General features: G+C 38.0%; 1 protein-coding gene across 1 annotated transcript in view; it reads right to left on the reverse strand.

Moving 5' to 3' along the window:
• Positions 1 to 179: 179 nt before the first annotated feature.
• The window catches only part of ANKRD22 (ankyrin repeat domain 22), a 30,719-nt gene continuing 4,567 nt past the window's right edge, over positions 180 to 26,331 (reverse strand). Inside the window, exons 2-6 of the mRNA XM_507900.8 lie at positions 10,691 to 10,882; positions 7,421 to 7,528; positions 4,900 to 4,977; positions 2,111 to 2,209; positions 180 to 1,849 (exon numbers count right to left, since the gene is read on the reverse strand). Of these exons, the coding sequence (XP_507900.2) occupies positions 1,772 to 1,849; positions 2,111 to 2,209; positions 4,900 to 4,977; positions 7,421 to 7,528; positions 10,691 to 10,882 (555 nt within the window). The 3' untranslated portion in view covers positions 180 to 1,771. The remainder of the gene's footprint in view (positions 1,850 to 2,110; positions 2,210 to 4,899; positions 4,978 to 7,420; positions 7,529 to 10,690; positions 10,883 to 26,331) is intronic.

Consider the following 26,331-nt stretch of genomic DNA (forward strand, 5'->3'; position numbering starts at 1 on the left):
TTGTTGGAAGGTTTACAGCTTGTTGCTAGGAGACCTAATGACTAAAAATTTCTGGCTCAATTTTCTGCCTCCAAAAATTAAAAGCTAGGGAGAAAATTGCATAATGTCATGAGCATGACGAAACAAATTTTCATATACTTTATCCTTTAATCTTGACAAAGTTAATGTCAGACAGTCTCTGCAACTCATTCACAAACCATGATTTATTTCTTCAGAAAATTATTCCACTTTTACACAATTTCAAAGATGACAGTTGTAAATCACATTGGTACTATTTTGCAAAATCTCTGAAACCAAATCAAAGGTTTGTGTGTGTCAAAAGTATATTGTTGAAGGTACACTGGTGTGTGAAATTCACTTGTGTGGGTTTTTTGTCCCCAAGGGTCACCTGGTAGCTCAGCTCAATGCCAGTGAATCTTAATTTATTAAGACACGTTTAAAGACTTCAGAATCTATATCTACACACTATTACTTCCTTCATAAAATAAGTTTCTTAAATCCTGTACACAGTTGAATATATATTGCTGGATTTGATTTTCATTAGAGCTTTCAAGGATGGTAAATCTTTCATTCTTAGACTGTACTTGTTACCACATACAGAGAGGCTGGCTTAGTTCCTGTCTGCAGCTATGTGAGATTCAGTCTTGATTTTCAAAATTCAATCATATTTTTAAAGTGAATTTATTTCTACTCTGTGTCATTCACAGAAGAAGTGAGACAGATATTTTGATATTCACAATCTCTCACTTAGACAAATAATCCAGATCCTACCTCATTGTATAGCTCTGTTTCTTTTGAAGAACTTTATCCAAATAAGTTACAATAATATTTTACATCTATCAATAAAATAAACAAAACTAACAAGCTTGGTAACCATCTTGTATTTACAAAAGGATCATGAAGATTTTTTTAAACGAACATTTTCATAGTTGCATAGTCTTGCTCAAACCAAGATGGCTTTTATTTGTAAACCGAAATCTCTAGTGGTATGCTGGTAAACGAACTTTATGGAAAGTAAAAAACAAAAAAACAAAAACAAACTCTGATTTGTCAATTTGCCAATTTCTGTGGTGTAAACACACTCACCGCTGACACTTGATAGATGTTTTTATTGAAATTCCTTCACCAAAGGAATATTTACATGTGAATCTCTAAGCCCACACACATACCCATACCATTTTGTACAAACATACGTATTTAATAATTTGATTCTTCTGCTCAATACTCAAAGGGGGCTGGGAGGAACAGTTTGTCTCCTAGGGCATGACATAGACTGGACAGTCTTTTTTAAGAGTGATACAACTGGGAAGGGAGAACGCTGTTTCAGAAGATAACTCAGATCCTCTTCTTCAGGAAAGACTGAGTTTGGAACACCAGGGCTTTTTTTTTTTTTTTTTGAGACAGGGTCTCGCTGTGTTGCCCTGGCTGCTCTCAAACTCCTGAGTTCAAGTGATCCTCCCACCTCAGCCTCCCAAGTAGCTGGGATTACAGGCATGTACCACTGTGCCTAGCTGAAACATCAGTTTCTGACTGAAGTGGAGACTACAACAACTTTAGTGTTTCCCTTAGAAGGATTACGGCCATGGTGAACTTGACTGAGTAAACAATGCTATAAATAAAAAGCTCTTCCAAAACATTAACCATGGTAAGCATCATTATCCCCATAAAATGGTGGCATCCAGGTTAAATGGCCCACAGACCAACAGTCTAAAATGAAGATAGAATCCAGTCGTTAACTTTTTCTGTATCTCCATCGGTGTGGTCACAAGGATTACAATGCTTTCCTTAGCATTAATTCAATCTGGGAAAATTTTAATCTCCGTGCAATATCCAGTGAGCTCTCACCATGCTGAGGGGGGAAAAATATACAGTTATTTCCAATAGAGTGCCCAAGATCTTGTAAGTAGCTTAGACCAATTGACTCTCTGGGTTGGCAAGGGCTTTAAAAGGCAATCAGTCCTAATAGTAATAGGATAACTTCATTCCTTAATGAGGATGATTAATTTTACTGTTGTTTACGTCAGAGGCAAATAATTTACTTCAACATAAGGCCTAGATTAGAAGATGCTGCTGCTAGAGGAACCTCAGACGACGGCCCACCCTCCCTTACCTTATTCTTTATTGTGGGGTCTGCACGGGCTTCCAAGAGCAGAGGGATAAGAGACTGGTTTTTCATTTCACAGGCATAATGTAATGCGGTACAGCCATACTGAAACACAAAGGGCCAAAACTTCAGCTCATAAGTCGGGCCCTCCACAGACCATAGCATGTGGCTTCATTGGCAAATCCTTTTCACACTTTGTAGTATACAACTAAGCAGAAAAATAGTCTGCAAACCATTGATAGACAACTATTTCTAGTACTTAAAAAATTTTCGGCCGGGCGCGGTGGCTCACGCCTGTAATCCCAGCACTTTGGGAGGCCGAGGCGGGCGGATCACGAGGTCAGAGGATCGAGACCGTCCTGGCTAACACGGTGAAACCCTGTCTCTACTAAAAGATACAAAAAATTAGCCGGGCGCGGTGGCGGGTGCCTGTAGTCCCAGCTACTCCGGAGGCTGAGGCAGGAGAATGGCTCGAACCCGGGAGGCGGAGCTTGCAGTGAGCCGAGATCAAGATCGCGCCACTGCACTCCAGCCTGGGCGACAGAGGGAGACTCCATCTCAAAAACAAAACAAAACAAAACAAAACAAAACAAAACAAAACAAACAAAAAAAATTCTTCTCTGCCTCAATATATATGTATGTGTCATATAAGCCATCAATCTCTGCCTTTTTGTTTTTCATTTTCTGTTCTAAACTAAAGAATGCAACTTTAAAAAGCTGATGCTGAATTGTGCCAAAGTTTCTTTGTCGCATGCTGTATGCCTCGGTGATCATCACCTTGATCATGTCACCATCTTTTCCTTAAAGAGTCTCCACATGGCCCTTTACATAAATATTATCCTCTATGGTTTTGGTGATGATTCCTACTGAAGAAGTCGGGTGCTCTTGCTGCAGGACACCTGCAAGATCAGTGCAGTTCTACAGAGACGTTTCCCAAACGTGATTTGTTATAGCTTATATTACATGTTATAAGCTAGTGCATCTACTCTGTTGGTACTAATTTAAAACACTACAGGTCAAAAAAATTATAGCTAGGGCATTAGTGTCCAAAATTTGGCCTTTGGAAAAGTAGCCAAGCAACCATGGTGCTGGTAAGTGAAGAAATAGTACCTTTGGCTATCAAGACAGGTTTAGTTCTGGATCCCATTCCCTAGAAACACCTCTAAAATTATAGGAGATCATGTTGCAATTATTTATTTTTATTAAGTGGTGGCATGACAAATGGAAGTTCTGGCTCTGAATTTTGTCATGTGAAATAGAGTCTAATTATCCAAAAATACATAACACTGTCTTACCTAGAAAGTAGATTTTAATACTCAGATAGTTTTTGAAAAATTTTTGGTATTAGAAGTGGTGTCTGTGTGTGTACATGCATGTGTCTCAAACTCCTAAGTTCAAGGGATCCTCCCATCTCGGCCTTCCAAGTAGCTGGGACTACAGGCTAGTGTCACTGTGCCTAGCTGAAGGAATGCAATATCTCTATCTAGAGAGAGAAATACACATAAATAGCTGAGAAAATATCCTACAGAAATTTTGGTCACAGGCACGAATATTAAATCTATTGAATTTAAATGAAAAGACCAAGAAAAACCTTCAACAAACTTTTAACTTCATCTTTAATAATCTCTTACTTAATATAGTTCAAAGCTATCTAAAGAAATGGTAATGCACAGTAACTGTCAATACAAATTTATCCAAAAGTTCTATTTGAAATAAAAGGGAATATAAATTTCATAAAGTTATTTTCTTTTGCTCTCTCTCTCTCTCTCACACACACACACACACACACAGACACACACACAACTGCCTGCATTTAAACATGATACCAGCATAGGCAAAACCGAAATGATGTAAATAATTGATAGAAACAGGAATGGGGCCATGGTCTCTATCATAAAACAATGGTAATACACACAGATGTGCACACACGTAAAATATGTTAGGCATCACAAATAGAATGTTAGTATTTTGGAATCAAATTTCCACTTGCCTACTTTTTCAATAAGGAACTGGGAATCCAAAATTTTATTCAATCACCATAAGCAAAACACCATAGAAATAAACTTTTGTCTTTCTGTGATCATTGAGAAAGAAAGATGAGTGCAAGAGCACAGAGGTGAAAGTGAAAACAACACCTTATGCTCATAAACAGGAAGAAGTGAGCGGATGCTGCTACTGTTGTTATCACTGCTCTTACCATCAGTGGGATTTTTCTTTGACCTTTGTCTTATTTATCTTTAGTTTACACACGGGGCCTCTCATCAGTGGGTTGGGATTTTGGCTGCAGTGGCAGCTGTTGCCATTCAATGAGCACTTACTACATTCTAAGCATGTGCTAAGTGCTTTACATGAACAAGCCCAATAAGATAAGTATTATCCATATCCCCATTTTACCGATGAGGACACTGAAAGTAAAATAAGTTTACAACTTGCTCAAACTCATAGAAGTAAAAAGTGGCAAGCCCAGAGTTACTCATGGGCATTCTCACTCCAGCTTCTTAACTATTATGGCTGGTATTTTGTTATCGGAGCCTTAGTTTTCCTTAACGTCTCAACAACATTAAAGCCAATTATTTTAAAAATGCTTTATAATCAATAGAGGTATTATTCCCATGAGTTCAGCAGAATATAAATAACCTCAAGGTTGCCTGTCGGTGGGAAAAAAAAGGAGAAAATAAAAGAAAACTAAATGTAAAATTGTCTAGGAAAATAAAGCAACTGTACAGATGACAAATACGCTACCTACAAATACCATTTTGAATATTTTTTCAAAATGGCTAAAAGTATAAACTTACACAATCTGTAGCATTAACTTCGACGCCAGCATCAAGTAGCATTCGTACAAGAGCCTCATTCTGCTTTGTCTTTGATACCTATTACAAATGGTAATTATAAGAAAGGCTTATTTACAAATAGTTTCTCCAATTTATGCCTGAGACTATTTAATCAATAGGCTTCATTTTAATCCCAACACTCCTATGCATGCATGCACCCTTCCTAAAATTTCCCCCAGCTTCTCACCCACTCTAATATCAATTAATTAAAGCCAGGTTCTCAGACTGTGGTCCTGAAGTAGTGGCATTGACACCTAAGAACCTTAGAAATGTACTTCTCAGGTCCCACCCCAAACCTACCTAATTCCACTGAGGATGGGGCCTAGTACCTGTCTTTCCCTTCCTGGCTCAAAGCTGTGCAATTAATTCCCATTGCTCTGAGGACAAAAGTAAACTCTTCAGCATGACCTACAAAGCCCCGTATGTTTTGGCTCCACGTATGGCCCTGCCCTGGCCTCTCTCTCACTCTGCGCCTCCTGGCTCACTCTGTTCTACTTACATTGGCCTTTGTTAATCTTACATTCTCAGAGAATCATTGCACAGGAAGTTCCTTCTGCCTAGAAGCCTCCTCCCTCTCTTCTTTGCCTGGCATATGCACCTTTCATTCATCAGCCCAAGTCCCTCTTTCTCTAAGAAGCTTTCCCTGACCCACCTGACCAGGTGAAATCCATCTTTTTTAGCTATCCTAACACCAGTCGCCTTTCTGTATCACCTGCTTCATGGTAATTTTACATGTGTTTGTGCCATTTGATTAATGACTCTCCCCACCACCCTCTAACTCTCATGGGGTAAAAAACTATGAGTATTTTGTTCATCATTGTGTCCCTAACAGCTAGCACAGCATCTGGCACATAGTAGGTCCATAATAAACATGCGTTAAAGAATTGAACAAATTAACGAAATGAACTAGGACTCCTCAGAAATTCACTTTTCCTTCCCAGTCCCCTGAGCTTCTGACCACAAGCCTGTTGGAGTCTTCCCCAACTTCCAGTCTCCTGAAGAGGCAAAGCTCTCCCTGCTCAGCTGGGTATAGCCCTGGAGTTGAACCCTGTCATCACCTGGGAAGCTCCATCCAGTTCTCTCTCCTTAGGCTTCCCTCTTGTGTCACCTCCTAAACTGCCTTTCTCTGCCTACTTTTCTCTGAAATAACCCAATGCTTTCCTCTCTCCTCCCCTATCATTTCCTCTCATGTCACTTATTTGTTAATTCATCACAAATTTACAACTTTAGGCCCCATTAATAAATTGCATGTGCATGAAACTAGAGTTGAGCTATTCATTACGATTACTATTTTTGCCCAGTCCTCCAGCCTCTAAACATTGAACCATCTTAGAAAGCAGAGTTGTGTGTCAATAAATTCTGAATGAGCCTTCTAATCACAGTTGTAATTTTTATCTTTAGAATCTCTAAAAAGGTTTGTAAATAAATAACAGATTCTCCCTGCCCCCAAAATACATGTATTTAAATGCTATGTGCTAAATACATAATGAATTTTTAAAGAATTCTTCGAGGATATGAGCAGATTATATTTTTATTAGTGAATTAAAGTTCTTTTCTCTCTCCTATAAATCCAAATATAAAAATCAACATTGTCATGTTTAATTATAGTTCCTCAAATTCTGTAGCATTTAAATACCCAATGAAATAATAACATTTTTGACTGGCAGACTTGTTCTGGGGCTGAAGTTAACAGGTGTAACCAATATTCACAGTTTATCAGCTACAACAAGGAGAGAGCTTGGTCATTTAATTAGAGTAAATTATGCATCTCTTGAGTCATGTCTGAGAAGTGGAACTGGGCATAAAGGAAACTAGATGGATAAAAGTGAGTAAGTCAGTGCAGATCTGTTACCCTATTGGGAAAAAAAACCAAAAACCATCTCAAGCTTCATCTTCTACTCCTCATATGACTGCATCCCTATACCAACTACATCTTTCTTTATTCAAGAAAATTGCTGTCTGCCAAGATTCATCCAAGCATGAAGAAATTCATCAAGGTGAAAATGGGCTTAAATTCTCAACAAGTATCTTCTATGTGTGTCAGCTTCTGGATGCGAACTTTTAGGATCTGTTTTTCAACACACCACCAGAGGAGTACTTAAAAATCAGAAAGTCAGAAAGATAAATCCAAAAACACAAACTCCTCTTTTAAAAAAAGGAGAAAAAAATATTAGAAGGGGTGTTTTTTAATATTCAGAATTTTTTTGCTCCCTTCAGAAAAGTCTTAGTTAAGGTTAAATTATTTTTCTAAATCAACATTGCATGGATTATGTTACCATTGATTAACTATTTTTGCTAGCTTTCTTCTTGCTGTACTTCAATTATAGCATTGGATGTATGTTGAACATGTCAATTACAGAATACAAACCAAAGGCTTTTTTTGTTATTATTTTTTTTCAACATCTCACTGGCCTGGCAAGAGTCAATGAGTCACACCATTGATCTCCACATTTGCCCTTTGCTCTACAAGTGTTGTACTCACCATGAGGAAATACCCAATAAGCAGAACAGGCATTAAGAGGATAATTAGTAGATAATCAATGAAGGTAAATTTTTTCTTCACAGCATAATGCAAGCAGGTTCTCTCTTTCTAAAAATTAAGAAAAGGATTCTTTACTAATAAAGCATTTCAATTCAAAATTTATTCAGATGGCCATCTCAAAAAGTTTAGTTTGTGCTTTTTGTTTTTCCGGTACCCATGGCATCTTTTCCTGTGGGATACATCTGATTACTGAATGCGGCTTTCCATGGAGCAGAACAGAGAACTCGGTCCAGTGTAAAGGAAAAGCTAGGGCAGGGCTCCTGGGAGTCAACAAAGGTGAAATGTACACAGCAGAGCTCATCAGAAGACAGATTCTTATTCCCATTTAGTTTTTGGAAAAAAAGATACACTGAGATATAAACTTAGGACTGAATTTACTATGAAAATTGATAGTTATCCCTTAATCATCTACCATGTGTACGATTATCCATTTTGTGGTTTGTTCATAGGAAAACTCTTAACCACATGGCTGTTTTTCATGTTCCTTCATGCGCATAGTCTAGAAGAATGCATATAACTCAATTTTATTCTTCAAATATGTGAATATTTATCAGGTAATAGATGTAAGCTTCCAAGGGTTGTGGGAGATGTGAACTCTTAGGGCCTCATAATCAAAGATGGACAGAAATATGCACAAATAAATATAAGGCAAAACAGAAGGTGGTAATTGGAATACCAGTCAAATCAGTAAGAGGAGAGGGAGCCGAAGAGAAAGAAAGGAGGTTAGTTTCCACTTATGCGAGGCACTGTACCTAAATAAGAACACTTTTTGTTTTTCTAATATGAAGGCATTTATATTTTCTGTAAAAAATTTTAGAAACTAGAGAGGAACATAACGATAGAATTTTAAATTGCCCATTATTAAATGGCCCAGAGTTAACTGTTGACATTTCGTTGTATTTTCTTCCAGTCTTCTTAAATGCATAAATGTGGAATTTTGAAATGTAGAATGATATTGCATATGCAATATCATATCTTGCTTTTTTCAGTTCAGAAACGTACATTTAGAATATGTACATTTTTCCATGCAATTCAATATTTTTAAACATATGATTGTAACGGCTGCATGGCTTAGTATTGAGTGGAACTACTCTGATGTATTTAGCTAAGCCCTGCCTTTTGAACATTTCATGGTTTTTGAGGGTTTTGTTTTTGTTTTTGTTTTTCTGTGAGACAGGATCTTGCTTTGCCACCTAGGCGGGAGTGCAGTGGCACAATCCTAGCTCACTGCAGCCTTGACTTCCTGGGCTCGAGCGATCCTTCAACTTCAGCCTCCAAAGTAGCTGGGACTACAAACATGTGCCACCACACCTGGATAATTTTTTACTTGTTATTATTTTGTGTAGAGATGCGGGGGTCTTGCTATGTTGCCTAGGCAGGTCTTGAACTCCTGGTCTCAAACTATCCTTCCACCTTGGCCTCCCAAAATGCTGGGATTCCAGACATGAGCCACTGCACGTGGCCCGTTTCAAGTTTTAAACTTTTCATTTTTATAAATAATTTTGCCTGAACCTGCTCATTCATAAATTTTTGTCAACATTTCCAAATTTGTCCTTTGCCTACATTTCTAAAAATAGAATTCCTGGCATAAAAGGTATTAATGCTTTTCATGTTGCGCTACCAAATTGTGTTCTAATAAGACAATAATAACTTAAACTTTCTGATCAATATTTGTTTTCTTTTTTAATCTTGGTCAGTTTGACAGACAAAAACAAGGATCTTTATGTTTTAATTTAATTTGCTATCAATAGAATCCATAGGCTTGTGCTTCTGAATCTCCAGCAGAGCTTTTTGTTTGTTTGTTTGTTTTTAAGGTGTTTGTTTGTTTAGTGTTTCTGGAAATAATTTATAAACAGATTTCAGACATGAGAAATCACAGGTTCAAATTATTAATGTACAAATATTAATATTTGGAGAAAATAAAAATATTAAATGCTAACATTAGAAACATTTGAAAGTGGAAAATGCAAACCAAAAACTTCTACTGATAAAATCTGTTAATCTAATGTATCCACTAAAGTCTTTTTCATGGTTTTTATGATACCAGAAAATCCCAGCAGGCTGGCTGAGGCCCTCCTCTTCTGCAAAGCGGAGATAAAAGTGTCTCCTCAGCCTTGCCCATGGGCTAACGTCTCCTCCCTCAGTTTCCTAACGAGCGCACCTCTTAAAAGAGCGCAGGAACCCACAGACATCTGTCTTCTGGCACTACCACTCACTGCAACTCCACATATCTGGTTTCACAGCAGTGATCTACAGAGATCCTATTATAGTCTACGATGTTGCATATCTGTTCCATTCAGCACAGGCATGACTTGCTTTTAATTCCAACCAAACCAAAAATAGTAAGCACAAATAAAAAAGTCCAGTAATGATCAATTTTCTGATAATACATTGTTACTCCTGATGAGCTAGTCTCCAAATGACTTAGAAGGGGCAAGGGGGCATTTCCAGTGTTTTCTCGCCTTGAATGCATATGAGTGGGTACAGGACAGTCATAATGATTGCAAAAAAATGGCTTAATATTTATTCAGTGTAATTTAAATATTGCCTTCACTACGATGCAAATGCTAGATGTTCAGAAAGGGCTCCACAAGGATTTTCACAGCAATACACACATATTCTTCTCTTTCTTGGTCCTGAAGGCTCCAAAGTAGCTAATATTGCATCTTTAAATATATTCTTTACATCTTTTTGTGTGACTTCAAGTAACCTCTGGTTCATGAGCTTATTTGTCCTTGGTAAATTTCTCAATAGTACTCTTTCATTCTACAAGAACACTATAGGATCCTCTGGAGATCAGGACATTAATATAGCAGGTAAAAATCTAACTAATGAAACAGCATTTCTTTTCCAAGAAATCTTTGCCATTGCTTCTGTGTTAGTAACGAGAAAGAGGGGAGAGGAAGAAAGAGGAGGATGAAGAGAGGAGGAAGGAAAAGAAAGAAGCTCTATCCAGCCAAATAAGTGAACCAGAGGTAAAAAGACATAATTTATCACAAATTATGCCTGCTGATTGAACTATGTTTTATTTTGCTGTTTAGCCTAATAAAAGGTCATTGGTATGTGTCAGTCTTTCTAAAGTAGACTAAGATAATTGTTCATATTAGGAGCTGCAAGCAATTTAAAAAATGGCATGCACCACTTCTAGTGATTCAAGGAGAAAAGAATTATCATGAACAATTACACTCTCCATTCGTGTCATGACCTCACCTGGTTTTTGAGGTTGACATTAGCATTTCTTCTTAAAAGGAAGGAAACGATTCTCACATGCCCTCGCCTGCAAGCACAGATCAGGGGCGTGTCTCCATTAAAGCCATCTTGAACGTTGGCATAGCTGCTGTCTTCTTTCACCCACCGCCACACTTGTCCAAAGTCATTCTGATACGCTGCTTGGCAGATGGGCTGGGTCGGGAAAAACAAAAGCAGGTTTTGAAATACTGGCATAATTAAACCACAAAAAGGAAAAAAAGTCATAACCCAATACATTAAAATTTAAATGTTTTAAAATTGTAATATATTGCTTTGTAGGTGAGATTTTTTGGTCTCGGTTATGCCCAGCTTTAAGTCTAGATCAAGAATTAGCCCATGAGGAACCTCCTACATTTTCCTAAGTTTTCTTGGCACACACTTATGTCCATCAAATGGATGAATAAATAAATGAAATACTACAAATTCAACTCAGTAAGGAAACTATGTATAGTGCTTACAGGTAGGTGGGCCTGTCGGAAAAGCATTCATTTTCTTTACTAAAGACAAAATACCTTTATCTTTATCTTTACTAAAGACAAAATACCTTTATCTTTATCTTTACTAAAGACAAAATACCTTTATCTTTATCTTTACTAAAGACAAAATACCTTTATCTTTATCTTTACTAAAGACAAAATACCTTTATCTTTATCTTTACTAAAGACAAAATACCTTTATCTTTATCTTTACTAAAGACAAAATACCTTTATCTTTATCTTTACTAATGATAAAATACCTTTATCTTTATCTTTACTAAAGATAAAATGTCTTTATCTTTATCTTTACTAAAGATAAAATGTCTTTATCTTTATCTTTACTAAAGATAAAATGTCTTTATCTTTATCTTTACTAAAGATAAAATAGAAAACAAACATATGGGGAGGAGTTTAGGGCAGCACTAGTGATGAAATAAGACCTGCATAGCACTCTGTATTCAAGGAGCTCAACAGAGCAGAAAAGACAGTTTTTTAGGCAAATAATATACAAATAACAAATTATATGGTTAACTACACTTGATTAGATGCTGTTTATAAAAAGCATTGTACAGAGCTTCACAAGGCACCATGGGAGTTTAATAGCAAGATTTCAGGTAGCATGATCTTTTCCTCTTTCCCTCCTCTGCTCCAGCCTTTCTCGACTTCTGTTCTTCAAAGTTTGGTTGAACCAAACCATGTTTGGTACCTTCCATCTGGGCCTCTGCCCTGAATACCCCCTCTGCATAAAACACACCACCTGCCTTTCTTCTGAATAACACCTAGCTCACCCTTCATGTCATAATTTAATTTTCATTTTATCCAAGAAGTCTTTTCTTACTCCCAACATTCAGTACCTCTCCCTCACAGCAACTGACATACTGTAATTCTTTTCTTAATTATGTACAATCATGTATTTAGGGCTAGCATGAATCAGGAGAGGTTTGAGGCAGTGCTGAGAAGGAAGGCACTGAGGTTCAGGCCGTAAACCCCATCTGATTCACTGCTATTTCCCCAGCATTCAACATAGCACTCGGCACATGGGAGGCAAACACTAAATATTTTTAGACTAATCTTCAGATGATGTTTTTTAAAAAGCATTTAGAGTAATACCTGGCATATGGATGGTGCTTAGTATATGAAAGTTATCATTATTGCTACTGTCATTCTTTAATAATCAAGTCAAATCCCTGCTGTGTGCCAGTCACAGGTACCAGAGAATAAAATATGTTATCTTATCCATGTAAAATGTATCTGTCAAGTGGGGAAATAGGACAGAGACACACATACACAGAGTAAATGACAAGAAAAAAATTTTTTGGTATGGGTAGGTACATAAGCACCTGTGGAAACTGGGACGTATCAAGGGGAAAGTCAAGTGGGTGTATTTGCTAATAAACTGAGGTTCTAACATAGCCAAATATCACAATAAGTGAATTATGTTATACTCTTAAACCTAAAGGCCTACTCATGAAAGAAACATCCTAACAGAAAATTAACTCAGCAGCAATTAAAGGCAAACTTCCGTACCTTAAAAATGAAATGAACATGATACATGGGCTTTAAGTTTCACTAGAAATGCACAATTTCACAAATCACCTATTCTGTTATCCTGAAGTCTTCCCTTTACTAAGCTTTCCAACAGTTGGGCACTTCAGTGTCTCAGCATACTGTGTGGCTGATGCAGAAAGGACTGGGGCAGTTCAAACACTTGTCTCATGTCAGAAAAACAGGATGTAATTGTGGCTCTGTTACTACCTCCCCCGGTGACTGTGGACAATTCACTTCCCTACTGTATCTCAGTGTCCTCAGTCATTAAATGAAGGAGTAAGGCAGAAGTTCCCTTGGGTTTTCATATTCGATTATTTCTGGGACTCTAGTCTCAACCAACAAATCTTCCACATCACTGCTGGAGTCCAGGGTTATGTCAACACAATAGTGCTTAAATAAAACCTTCAGTGACTTGCCATTGTCCTAGCAGCAATGCCCAGTCATTTGGGGTTCAAAAATAAGTAAAACAAAACTAAATGCAACAAGACAGTGTTAAGTCACCAACTCTTAATTTTTCCAATTAAATGTATTTAAAACAATACTATTATTTCATAAAAGATATTTTAACAAATACAAAGATAAATGAAGGATATTTTAACAAAATATGTAAGAATATAATCACCAGGGGGAAAGCAGTTCTTTATATTGGGTAGATTTAGTTAGCTTTATAGAAAAATTCATTTTATTGTCCTTTTAAAAGATTTTGCCATAAACTAGTGAAAATTTAATAATGGAGTGATTAGCAGTGAGCACTACTCATCAAGCATTTGGAAATTGGTGGTCTACCATGAATAGCTTAGAAACAAGTGGCTTTAGAGCTCTTTTTCTCTTTTCTCAAATATTTAAATAACTTAACAACATTTAAAAAACTAGAATATTTCATGTATTAATCTGGCTTTCCAGCTTCTCTTTAAAAATGGAAAGTTTTGGCCGGGTGCGATGGCTTACGCCTGTAATCCTAGCACTTTGGGAGGCCGAGGTGGGGGGATCACCTGAGGTCAGGAGTTTGAGATCAGCCTGGCCAACATGGAGAAACCCCATCCCTATTAAAAATACAAAAGTAAAAAAATTAGCAGGGCATGGTGTCTGGTGCCTATAATCCCAGCTACTCTGGAGGCTGAGACAGGAGAATCGCTTGATTCGGCAGTGAGCCGATATCGCGCCACTTCATTCCAGCCTGGGCGACACAGAGAAACTCTGCCTCAAAAAAAGAAAAAAAAAAAAAGAAAGAAAGAAAAAAGAAAGTTTTGCTAACACTGGGCCCATATTCCTGTAGGATACCAAATAACTGGTGCTTAGTGGCAGTGACTCCAATTCTCCACGGTCCCCACCACTCACCATCACATTACACTGGTTCTCTTCACTCATCTATGTTACCTGACTGGTAACATAGACCTCCAGGAGCTCTCTGCTTAGGCTTCTCAGAGTCTTTACTAAGAGCCAACTAAAAAGAAGAAGAGGAAAAGATGGGGAGTTGTTCTGCAAGAGTCACTCAGTGCTTTTGAGGGCTTTCTCAACCCCATTTGAGCAATATTATGTAAAATACTAACCCTATCTTTAGTCTTTCTTAGGCTTCCTAGATCCAAGACACAGAGTTACCAGGAAGCTAAGTGTCTTCCTTCTCGGTTGAGATGCACAAGTACAGTCATGCTTCACTTCACAACAGGGATACGTTCTGAGAAATGTGTTGTTAGGTGATTTTGTCATTGTGGGAACATCACAGAGTGTACTTACACAAACCTAGATGGTAGAGCCTATTACTAATATGGTATAGCCTGTGGCTTCTAGGCTAAAAACCTATACAGCATGTTACTGTACAGAATACTATAGGCAGTTGTAACACAATTGTATTTGTGCATCTAAACATAGGTGAACATATAAAAATATACAGTAAAAATATAGCGTAAAAGATAAAATGGTACACCTGTATAGGGCAGCTCCATTATAATCTTATAGGAACACTGCTGTATATGCTGTTCATTGCTGATCGTGACATCATGTGGTGCATGACTATAATTTAATGTGAGAGTCGCACTAACAGCTGAAGACTCCATGCTGTTATGAACTTGCGGTTTCCACTAGGGGGCAGCGCAGCGTAAGAAAAGCACTGACAGCGGGCAGAAGGGAAGTCCAATAGAAAGTGCTGGTTCACAAGCCAGGTATGAGAAAGAGAAGAGGTTGTCCATTTGGGTTGCTGGAAAAGCTATCATAAACCCCTTTTAACCCCTTAAGCTCTGTAATTTGGGGGCACCCTGGGTGTAGAAGAAACACACTTGGGAAATTATTATAATAACTCTATCCCCTAATAGTCTCAGAACCCTTCTGTCCATCCTCACTGCTAAAGTACTGCTTCAGATCTTCATCATTCTCACCAAGACTATTGCACACAATTCTTTCAATCTCACGTATTCCATATGCTGTTTTTAAAACTTCATCTCCTACCACTGTCTTATCCACACCGTTGATCTAAATAAAGGTATGTGTGTTATTAACAGCCGTCTCCCCAGCTAGACTGTAAGCTATATAAGGGCACTGTGACTACATGAGGCTACATTTTGTCTGTACTGATTCATCATTGCACCCCCATAACATAGTGCCTGGCACATGGTAGGCATTCAATATGTACTTAGTGAGTAAATAAGAGAAGGGAGAAATTATAAGATGAGCTAACAGTTATTGAGTAGCTCAGTTATTCTACTTTAATCCTCACAACAACCCTCTAAAGTAGTATTAATATACCTGTTTTGCACAGATGAAACTAAGGGAAATTGTCTTCCTTGCCCAAAGCGACATAGTTCACAACTGGCATAGCCAAGAGTCAAATCAAGGGGAATGACTGCAGAATGCGTACATTCTATCTCCAATCACTTTAGTCTTAAAAATCAGCCTTCGAAATGTCTTCTGACTACAAGACTTCGCATTTGATATTTGTGTCCAGAATTAAGCTACAGTCTATACTCGGGATATTGATCTGTCCACTTGTGGCACTGACTTGCTGGTTATACTGGTTATACATCTAGACTCCTTCTCCAACCTGACCTGGAATCAGCAATATCCACCAAGAGATAAGAAGTGTCATCAGAGAGTCTGCAGAAGAAACAGAAAAACGTAAGACTCAAAGGCAAAGAAGTGAAAGTTTCAAGAAGAAAGACAGAAAGATCACTGAATGTGATCATTAGCAGCCACGCAGAGGCCAATTTTCATACAGTGATGGGGCTGAAGGAAGAATACAGAGGCCTGAGCACATTGTCTATGAAGAATTAGAGGATGCAATTGGAGAGGAATTGTAGTCAGTTTGGCAGTGAAAAAGCTGTTAGTGAAAGCTAGAGACTTCAAAGAGGGGGGTAGCAGTGTCCAGCCAACGTTCCACACGTTAGTAGGCAAAGTGGTGTCATCAAGTGGTTACAAATCCAGGCTCTGGAAACAAACTCTCTGGGTTCCAATCTCAACTCTGTGATTTAACAGCTATGTTATTTGGACAACTTACCTAGACTCTTCATGCTAAGTTTCCTTCTGCTTTTGATAATCATGCCTTCTTTATAAGTTTCAGAAAGAATTAAATGTAACTGTGTAGATGAAGCACTTAGCTCAGATCTGAGTCAGAGTAAACCCTCAATTAATGTTAGCTACTCTTATAATTATTAAAGCATAAGGGGCCAATGAAGATGGACAGGAGTGGTTATGAGAGGGTAGATAATTGATCAAAGAGAGTGAAGAGATGATAGGATAGAGAGCATTAAGATGGAAGCATTAGCCTCCTACATAGAAGGAAAATTCTGGCTCTAAGGCAAAAGCAAGGGAGAAAAGAGAGCTACATGGATGGAAAGAACTTTAGACTGACTGAAATTTTTGCCAGAAAGTCAGAGGTTTGATCTTCATTCATTATACTACTATATATTTGTCATAAATAAATAGATATAGCTAGATAACTAATATGGTTTGGCTGTGTCTCCACCCAAATCTCATCTTGAATTGTAGCTCCTATAATTCCCACATGTCATGGGAGGGACCCAGTGGGAAGTAATTGAATCATAGGGGTGGGTCTTTCCTGTGCTGTTCTCATGATAGCGAATAAGTCTCACTAGATCTGATAGTTTTATACAGGGGAGTTTTCCTACACAAGCTCTCTTTTGCCAGCTGCCATGGTTGACTTTGCTCCTCATTTGCCTTTTGCCAGATTGTGAGGCCTTCTCACCCATGAGGAATTGTGAGTCAATTAAACTTCTTCCTTTATAAATTACCCAGTCTTGGGTATATCTTTATTAGCAGCATGAGAACAGACTAATCCAATAACTAAATAAATAGCATTGACATTTAAATAGAGGAATGGATTAATGACAGGAGATGTGATTGAGACAAGGGTAGATGAGACTTTTGAGCATGATGGGGAAGATTTTGGACCATCATAATTAAAACTGTCTACATGAAATGAATAAAAATATAAAATGGCTTTGAAAACCAGGTTGTAGAAACACAGTAAGAAGATAGAGTTGACTGAGCCTGCCATGTAAGTTTGTGATTTTCTTCAGCAAACCTAGATGAGGGAAGAGTACAGAAAGTGAAGAGGCCAAGAGCAAGGATTAGGAAACATGTCTGTCAGGCAAGAGAAATGAGAGGAGAGTGGTTTACCATTAAATTCAGTCTTAATGGGCATCATATGTAAGCCAGATAAAGACAAATGAACTTGCAAAAAGAGAGAGACAAGCAAATAGAAACACAGAGAAGGATCAGAGCACAGTTCATACATGTGGTCTATTAGAAAAGTAACCAGTTTAGAAGTTATCAGAGACATGTTACAGATAAACTCTGTCTAGGGATGAGAAGTCAAGGATGGCCTTGTTGGGTATCTGATTTGGAGTAGAAACACAGGTCAAGAAGGGAGAATGAGGCTTATGGATGTTAAGGTCACTGAGGATGACCCCGGGGGACAGAAAGAAAGGGGAACTTGTGTTCCAGGGAGGTGGAAGTGGGTCCTGGAATACAGTGGACAGAAGGGAGAATATAGAGAAAGGGCTAAAAGCAAAGATTTCAAGTAAGAAATTGAACCATAGTCAAAAAACAATGGTGACCAAGAAGTAGACTGAATCAGCAGCCACCATAAGAGAAGGTGTCATAATGCCCAGGAAAAGCCAGATTTCAGTGAAGGCACAGAGGAAAACAGACTAGTAGGTGAGGAGGAGATTGAAGAGAAGGAGTATTTACCAGCAGGGTGCATGAGTTCCCATGGGCTAACCTGTGAACAGCACTCCCTAGAGCCGTGCTCTGGACAACCTGAAAAGCTAAGACACAGGATTAATAGGGCCCACTGACTAACTTTTCTCTTCAGCCTCATCTATCAATCTCCCTTTTGCTCACAACTTTGTGGTGATTTCTGGGGCATTCCAGGTTCATTTCTGTCTTCTGGCCTTTACACTTGCATGTGACCTATATGGCGGGCTTCCTGCTAGGCCAGATCAAGTATCAGCCCATGAATCACCTCCTCAGAGAGGACTTCCCTGACCACTCAGCCTCCCAGCCCAGGAACTTTCTCTCTCTCACATAATCTTGTTTTATCTTTTTAAATTGCACTAATTGGTATTGAAATTGGGTGTCATGTGCCCAAGTTCCTAGAGAGTGAGGTATCTGTGACTTTTACCTGGTTTTTAAAGTGCCCCTCAGTGGGCCAACTGTGTATAAACCACTGCTGTTCTGCAAGCTCTCCCATCTCTGGTCAGGTCAATTTCCTCACTTCTATGTTTGGGCTACTGGCTTGCCATCCTTATCTTTTAAATTGTGCTATCTATTCTTCAAGGCCCATCTCATGGTTCATCTCCAAGAAATCTCTTTCATCTTTCCTACCTGCAGCAGGAAATATACAGAACCTCAAGCAGCTCATTGGCCTTAAATGAGCTAGTGGGTTAAATGTAGTCTCCTTAACTAGACTGCAACCCTCCTGAAGTTAGGCTTCCATAAGGTCAAGCACCCAGAACATGGATAAAAGTCATTTGTTGGTTGACACACGGATTCATCCGATCTGGCTGGGAAGTGAGGCTAGGAAAGGGGTTGATGTTTAGAAGGTAATCGATCATGTAAGGACCAGGACAATATTTCGCCTCAGTGGTTCTCAACCTTGGCTAAATATTGCAATCATGTTTGCACCAACTTAATGTTTAAAACACGACCCAGGCCCCACTATTGACCAGTTAAATAAGAATCTGTAAGAATAGGATTGGGGCATTAGTGCTCTTTAAATTTCCCTGGTGATTCTGATGCACAGTGAGGGTTGAGAATCTCTGCAAAGGTAAAAGAAACAAGCCCCCCATAATGGAAGTAAAAATTTAATGTAACATTGCAGCTTTTAAACTCACATTAGCTAAGGAGCATTCAAAACTCTGGAATAATGGAACATTAGGAAAAATTTTTTGTGTCCTTTTGCCTTCCCACGTTTGTCTTTAAAAGGAGCGAAGAATTTGGAGGTAAGGTTTCACTCTGTTCACTTCCATCTTACTTGCCCAGGCACTAAAATTTAAGAAGCATCCATGGGTAGAATATGACGCGTCCGGTATGTTGATGATTAACTAAAATAATCAGCATGTTGATGATTAACTGTATGTATTACTTAATAATATTTTGCACTGCTCTAAGTACAATAGATATCACAGCTGAAAAAATATTTGTTATTATTTTAATAATGTAGAAACATCTGAACAACTTGTACCACTATGGATGTCTTTAAAAGCAAAGCTTCCCCCAAATTACCCCCACTTTTTAGTGTTGTTTTCCCTAAAGTATAGTGGAGCTTCTGTAATTCCCAATCTAAGGAAAGACTGTGTAGAGCTTTGCCTGTGGCTCAGAGGAATTGGTTCACTGTTTATTAGCCATCTCCATGCTACAAGCTCCCCTCACTTAAAATGTTCCATGAAAATTTCTGAGAAGGATTTGTAGGTTTTGGAGCAAAATGATTCTGGTAAAGAGCCTTGTGATTCACGAAATGTCTTCTCAGAAAAGGAAGGAAGATGTTTTTCTTTCTCTTCAAGTTAAGAAACCTTGGAGAATGATAATAAAAACCTATTGGGTTTAATTTGATTTCTATAATTAATCCCAAGCCTTTGTTTCTGATAACTCACTCTTCACATACTGTATTTTATAAATTCCTTAGGAAATGTCTTCTTTCAGACAAATAAAAAAGTCGCAATAATTTTTTAAAGGCTGTTCTAGGCCCACTCAGTCTCTGTGTAATATGGAGGAAGGTCCCACCACTGGCTGGAACATGTAGAGAAGTCATAGTTCCTCATGAACGATAGCAGAAGGGGAAATAGAAGCAGGGCACATATTGATCTATGTTTTCTACTCTTTATCCTGAAAGGTCTGTTTGAGAACATGAAGTTATGTTCCTTGCCAGGAAGCTAAAAAAACCCCATTGCCACACTTCTGACTCCAGGACATCAGAAACTCTGAGGTCATGAGGACCAGGGGAAAGCAGAAGAGCCTTCACCTCCAGCGAGGAGGAAGGGTGGAGGAAGAGTGGGTTCTGGCTGCTAGAAAATGGCAAATCAGAAGCCCTGATATTCCCCTACTACCTCAGACCACCACAGAGGTATTCACAGAGAAGAGAGAAGGCAGTAGGGTGCCCATAACTAGGTAACATCCAGTTCTACAAAAGGAGGGAGTAAGAGAAAAAAAAAGAAAGAAAGAAAACCTTTGTGGTCTTCTTCCATTTCATTGGTGTAACCACTCCCACCTGGCTAGTTTCAACCTACAAAAGAGAGAGCACCGAACTCAGAGTTCAGCAAAATTGGCTTTCACAAACCAGTTCAAGCTGACTCAAGCCAGCTCCAGCCTGCTCCAACACACCAGCAATAGGAACTGGCATATATTTCCGTTAAAGTAAGTTATAATGGAGACCAGGCTTGAAGAATCTCTGGGCCAGACAAATCCATTTAGACCTCATAAGTGACCTTAACCTTGCTCAGTTTGCAAACATAAGCAAAACTTAACTTCAGCTATTTCTTATAAATCCCTATATTAAAGAAAAATGAAACCAAGTTAACTAATCAGAAGCCTAACTTACATAGAGACTTTCCAGCAGAATCGACCAAATAAAGCAACTGTATAACTGCAACCAATCAAATATTTTCTTTGCTTTACTCCCTTTTTCACCCTATAAAAGCCTTCTCCTTGCATTCCCTCCAAAAAGCCTGCAAACCACAGCTGTCCAATTCCTGAATCGGTATTTGCTCAAATAAATTCTTTTGAGCTTAACCATGCCTCAGTTTACCTTTTGACATCCCAAGACTTTTCTACACTGTCTTATTCTTAACGTAGAAGACAGTTTGGCTGGGGAAGGGCCCAGGATTTGAACTCTCAGCAGCCAATGTCTCTAAACATTTAATGGACCCAAACAGGTATTTTAGCACTAAATCTCTAAATGTAAGTCTCCTTTGGGAAAAATAAAAAATAACAGTAAAAAGTTTAACAGTAATAATACCTACTATATACTGAACTGTTTTTATATACCATCTGTAATGCTACGCACCTTAGCAGCATCTCATTTAACCCTTACAGCAATCTTAGAACAAAAATAATATTATCCCTCTTTACAGATGAGAAAACAGGCTCAGAGCTCTTTTTAGCTAGTGAGTAGCATAACCAGAATTTATACTCTGGTCTATCTAACTCCAGAACCAGTGTTTTAACCTATTAAGCCTCTCTCCACTCCTATGCAACTCCATGCACTAATTTATAATAAACTCTACCCACGAAAGTTCCAGGAGTGCCTATAGTCCTTGATTATTTTCTTCAATTCAATTCAACAGACTTTGAGATCTCAATACTTGCCAAGAGAACTGTGCTAGGCTCTAGGGATACAGAGATGATGAAAACCCAGTAGATACTCACAAGAGGTACATAATAGCATTCATCACATTCTGTATCATGTTATACGACAATCCTTCCCCAGCATCTGCAGAGTTAACAAAATTACTAAAATCCCCTTAAATTCAGTTAAAGAATTTGGATTAGAGGACTAGCATGTAAGTGAACCTATAAAAACAACTATAAATGTTTCACATACTTGGAAAAATAATGACAGGAAAAAATATCAGTAACATTTCACACATTGTAATGTGGTAATAATAGACATAGTGTTATGAATTGTTACTTACCAATTCTTGCTTACAGGAAATTTTATAGGTCTACTGTGATTTGCAGTTTCAATAATATACTTGCAAATAGTTTTTACTCCATTTTGGATCATACTAATACTGAAGACAATTATTTTTTTCCTCTCTGGTCCTTCATTCAAATGTATGATGACTTTCTGATTTTATGTCCCAGAAATTACCACTACTTCCCAGGTAGGGGCTGACTTCCATTAGCGTGCAGCTCTGAAGCCACTGTTTCTTGCCCTCATCTTCATTTACTTTTCTCAAGGAAGGCTTCTCTATAAAAGCTTCTTCTCTTGCCTGCCATCTACTTCACCTCCTTTTCCTAAATTCAACTCTTACCTCCAATTCCTTGTGTCTTGAATATTCTGTGGCGGAAGAAATTCACATATATAGAAACGGGAAGTCCTGAGGTTGCTGAAAGACCTCATCCCACCTTGTTTTAAGCATAATATGATCTTGATACCTGCCAAAGGTCAACTGTTGGTAAAGCCACAAAACCATAGTGCTAAAATCCCCTTTCAAATCCTCATCACGCCTAATCTTAAGCATGTTGGGAGAAAACGTTGCCTTTGCAGAAATGCTTGCTTGATTCTGAAGATTCATGTGGTCTGATGGTGCATCAAGGCAATTAGCATCTTTTTCATTTTTCAAAATTTTTTACTTTAGTGGCACCAATTAGCTAGAAAAGGGTGTGGACATTAGGGTTCCAGGATTAGTTGTATTATTTCAGTGTAACAAGTAAGTTTTTGGTTATTACTATAAAGTCCAATTAAAATAAATTTGACCATTAAAGGCAGGAAAGTTGAGTTGTGGCAAATTAGAAATCAACTAACATCAAGAATTTCCCACAAGGGATTTGATTGGGAGAATTATTTGTGTCTGGCCTTATGACCGCAGTAAACTCTTTGGAGAAAACAAATGTTTTGTTCTTACATTCTTGTAACTCTCACATAACCTACTATATTATTTTCTACAAGATAGACACATGTTTATTAAACCGACATTTAGGTCAAGGAAGCTATCATTATACCTTCCTCTTCAGCATCCTGCAAACTGGGAATCATAAAAATCATAACACATAGGACTCTCAAATCCACTTTCATCTAACAAACCCGACATTTTAAAAAATTATGATACTTCAGTAAAGCACAGTAAGAGAATACATAAAGAATGACAAAGCCACTCTTTTAGATCTCTTGAAGGTGAGATTCAAGCAGAGATCCATGATCTGTCTTAAGTGAAGGAGTGAGCCAGGTAACTTTCAGGGGGAAGAAACTTCCAGACAAAGGGAATCCAACTGTCAAGCCCTTTGAGACAAGAGCTCGATTTGATGTGTTCTAGGAATAGCAGGAAGGTCAGCATGGCTGCATGAGCAAGGGGAGTGTTGGGAAATTTGGGAAGCAAATAGGACCAAGGAAAATTCGGTCTCGTAGACCATGGTTAGGACTTTGAATTTTATTTTATGTTTGATGGGAAATGTTAGCAGAGTTTTGACAAAATCTACCTTCAGTTTAGAAAATTAGTGTTAAGACTTCCCAGTTAACTAGTATGCAAACCATTTTGTTGTATTAAATAGTACTTTATGGGTTCCCAAATAGTAAACACCTCCCATTCTCATCTCTTTTTCAGTTTTCCAAAAAAGGTATTTCTAATCTTAATAACTTTAAGATTAGAGGAGCTATGTATCAACAGCTGCTTCTATAACATAAGTAAACATTACAGATTTTTAATTAAAGTAATTATTGTTTAGAATCTAAGGAATCTTTATGGTTAAAAGTAAAAGATCCCTTTTATGCCTTCTTATCTCATCTCAACTAATCTAGATTTTCCTTTAAAAATACAAGTGGGATTTCCTTAGTTGATTTAAAAAAAAAGCCACAATTTTTCTAGCTGAAAATTATTTGTTATTTCAATAGATATGCACACATATATGAAATAAAAGCTTATATTGTAGAAGGCATATACAAATAAAATGACTTATTTTTCCCCTTAGAAAATAAGTTTATTCGGGGATTTTTTTCTCTTCCACTTTCTCCTTGATAGTAGTGATGAGCTTTGAACCTGTCTTTCTGAGCTCAACAGCTGGCTTCTTAACAATTATACATTCCTGCTGTGGGCTCTTAGACAAGGAGAACTTCTGGGGCACAAGCTGTTTTTGTCTTGTCCTGTCCTCTTACAAAACTTGAGAAACTCACTTTTCTCCTCACCACTTTTGGTGCTGATCAGCTCACTTCACATACAAAAGTTGAAACTCCCTAAGTTTTCAATGTTGAATAAAGAAAAATGTGTTTCCCCCTCAACCCCAGAAAATCTCCTGTTTGACTAAACGCGTATGTTTCTTGAGTGTTACAAGCTCCAAGGGTGCTCAAAGGAGGTTGCCCTTTAATATTGCCTTCTTTCTCTGGCAAGACCATACCTTCCTACAATGACCTGGTATCCTTTGCTATCTCTTCATTCTTTCCATGTCTAAACTCATCCCTTCTCTTAGCGTTAAATACCATGTATATGCAGACAACTCCTAAATTATTATCTCTTGCCCGAGCCTCTCCTTAAAGGTACATTTCCTGTATTCATCTTCCATCCCCACCTAGATGTCTCATGGATATCGCTAAAGTACCATGTCCAAATAGAACCCTGAAATGTGTCCTTCCTTCTGCCCCTCTCTGAGTGTTCCCATCTCATCAGCACCACCATCCACTGGCTGGCCTAAGGCAGAATACTGAGTATCAACTTTAATTTCTTACTTTCCTTCACTGCCAACCTACAAACCAGGAAATCTTTTAGTAAAAAATTTACCTAAAATTCATCCATTAGTCTAATGCAACCATCATTATCACTCCATAAACTACTGTAACAGCTTCCTTCCAAGATCCAGCTTTCTCTCTGGCATCTCTCAAATTTATTCTCCCATGCTACCAGAGTGGCCTTTTTAAACCCTAATGGTCATATTATTCCTCTCTTAAGATCCTTTACTCGCTTTCCATTGTGTTTTGCATAAAATCTAAATTTTTCACCTTGGCCTACAAGACCTGCCTGATCTGGCCCCTGACAACGTCTTTACAGTGTTAACCACCATCGTCATTATCACTATTATCACAATCACCTTGATTCAGAACCATTTCAGCGATTTCACCATTGGTTAATAAATGAACAACTGGAGCCTCATTATCAGTGTTAAAAATTTCTTCAATATCAACTTCTTCCAACTTACTGATGGACTCTGAAGGTACTTTTTTTTGTGTATGTATGGTCAGACATCTTTTTTTTTTCTCATTTGACATACAGAATCATTCAAAGTCACTTTATTTCTAATCCTTACTGAACATAGTTGCAGGACAGAGGTTATGCCAGGTATGCACAACTGTCTTTAGTTACTGAATTACAAGCATTGGCAACAGCATATACAACATCCTTTATGCGAAACACCCACACCTATGTTCACTGCTGATAACATGCTATTTACGAAAATGTTTTATATTTACACTTCATTGCTCTAAGGACACCATTCTCACATGGCTAAATTAATAAAGTCACATTTGGGGAAAAGCACATGGAATAAGTATTACTTTTGATGAGAATTTTAGCTGAAGAATAAGCATAAAAGTTGTCAAGGAATAACAAAATCTTGCAGCCTTCATCCAGTCCAGCTTCTCTGCAGTGAGCATGAGCCATTGCTGCAAAATGTTGTGAAAACAATCAGAAAAGATGTCCCTGGTGACCCATGACTTTTGTTAGCATGATAATGGACTAGTAAGAAATTTACTCTTTGAAAATAGTGAGAATACAAGCTTTTGCCTATTACAGCAGGTTTACATTTGTGTGTGCCTGCTGCATTAGCACATCCCAGCACAATTATCCTGTCCTTGGTATCCTGATTTCCCGCAAGGCCTGTCTCATCGGCTGAAGTCAGTGTCTTTCTGAAGCAATAATGCCAAAACAGTGATGTTTCATCAGCACTATAGACTTGATCTAGTGTGAGATTTTTTATCAGTGATGATCTTGGCAAACTCATCAATAAATTTCTCTGCTGCTTTCTGATCAGCAGATGTTTTGTCACTACAAATATTTGAAAATTTAATGCCATGTTTTTTCTTAAATTTATGCCAAAGAACTATGCATATTCACAGTTTTTTTAAATTTTCAGTTCATCGTGATAGATCTTTTCCTGTTTCATGATCAGCATACCATTAAGTGGCATGTGTTCTTTGTGATACTGATGGATCCACTTTTTCAATACACAATTGAGATCTTCATTTGTAGCTTTGTGGAGTCTTTTTTTACATTTTTCATTAACTTCAGCATAGGACTTCAACAGTTTATCCTTCTGTTTCTTTGAGTCATATATGGTGGTCATTTCAACACCATACTCTTTTTTTATTGTTTCTTTTTTGAGATGGAGACTCACTCTGTTACCCAGGCTGGAGTGCAGTGA

The sequence above is a fragment of the Pan troglodytes genome, chromosome 8, assembly GCF_028858775.2.
Source record: "Pan troglodytes isolate AG18354 chromosome 8, NHGRI_mPanTro3-v2.0_pri, whole genome shotgun sequence".
NCBI classification, from domain to species: domain Eukaryota; kingdom Metazoa; phylum Chordata; class Mammalia; order Primates; family Hominidae; genus Pan; species Pan troglodytes.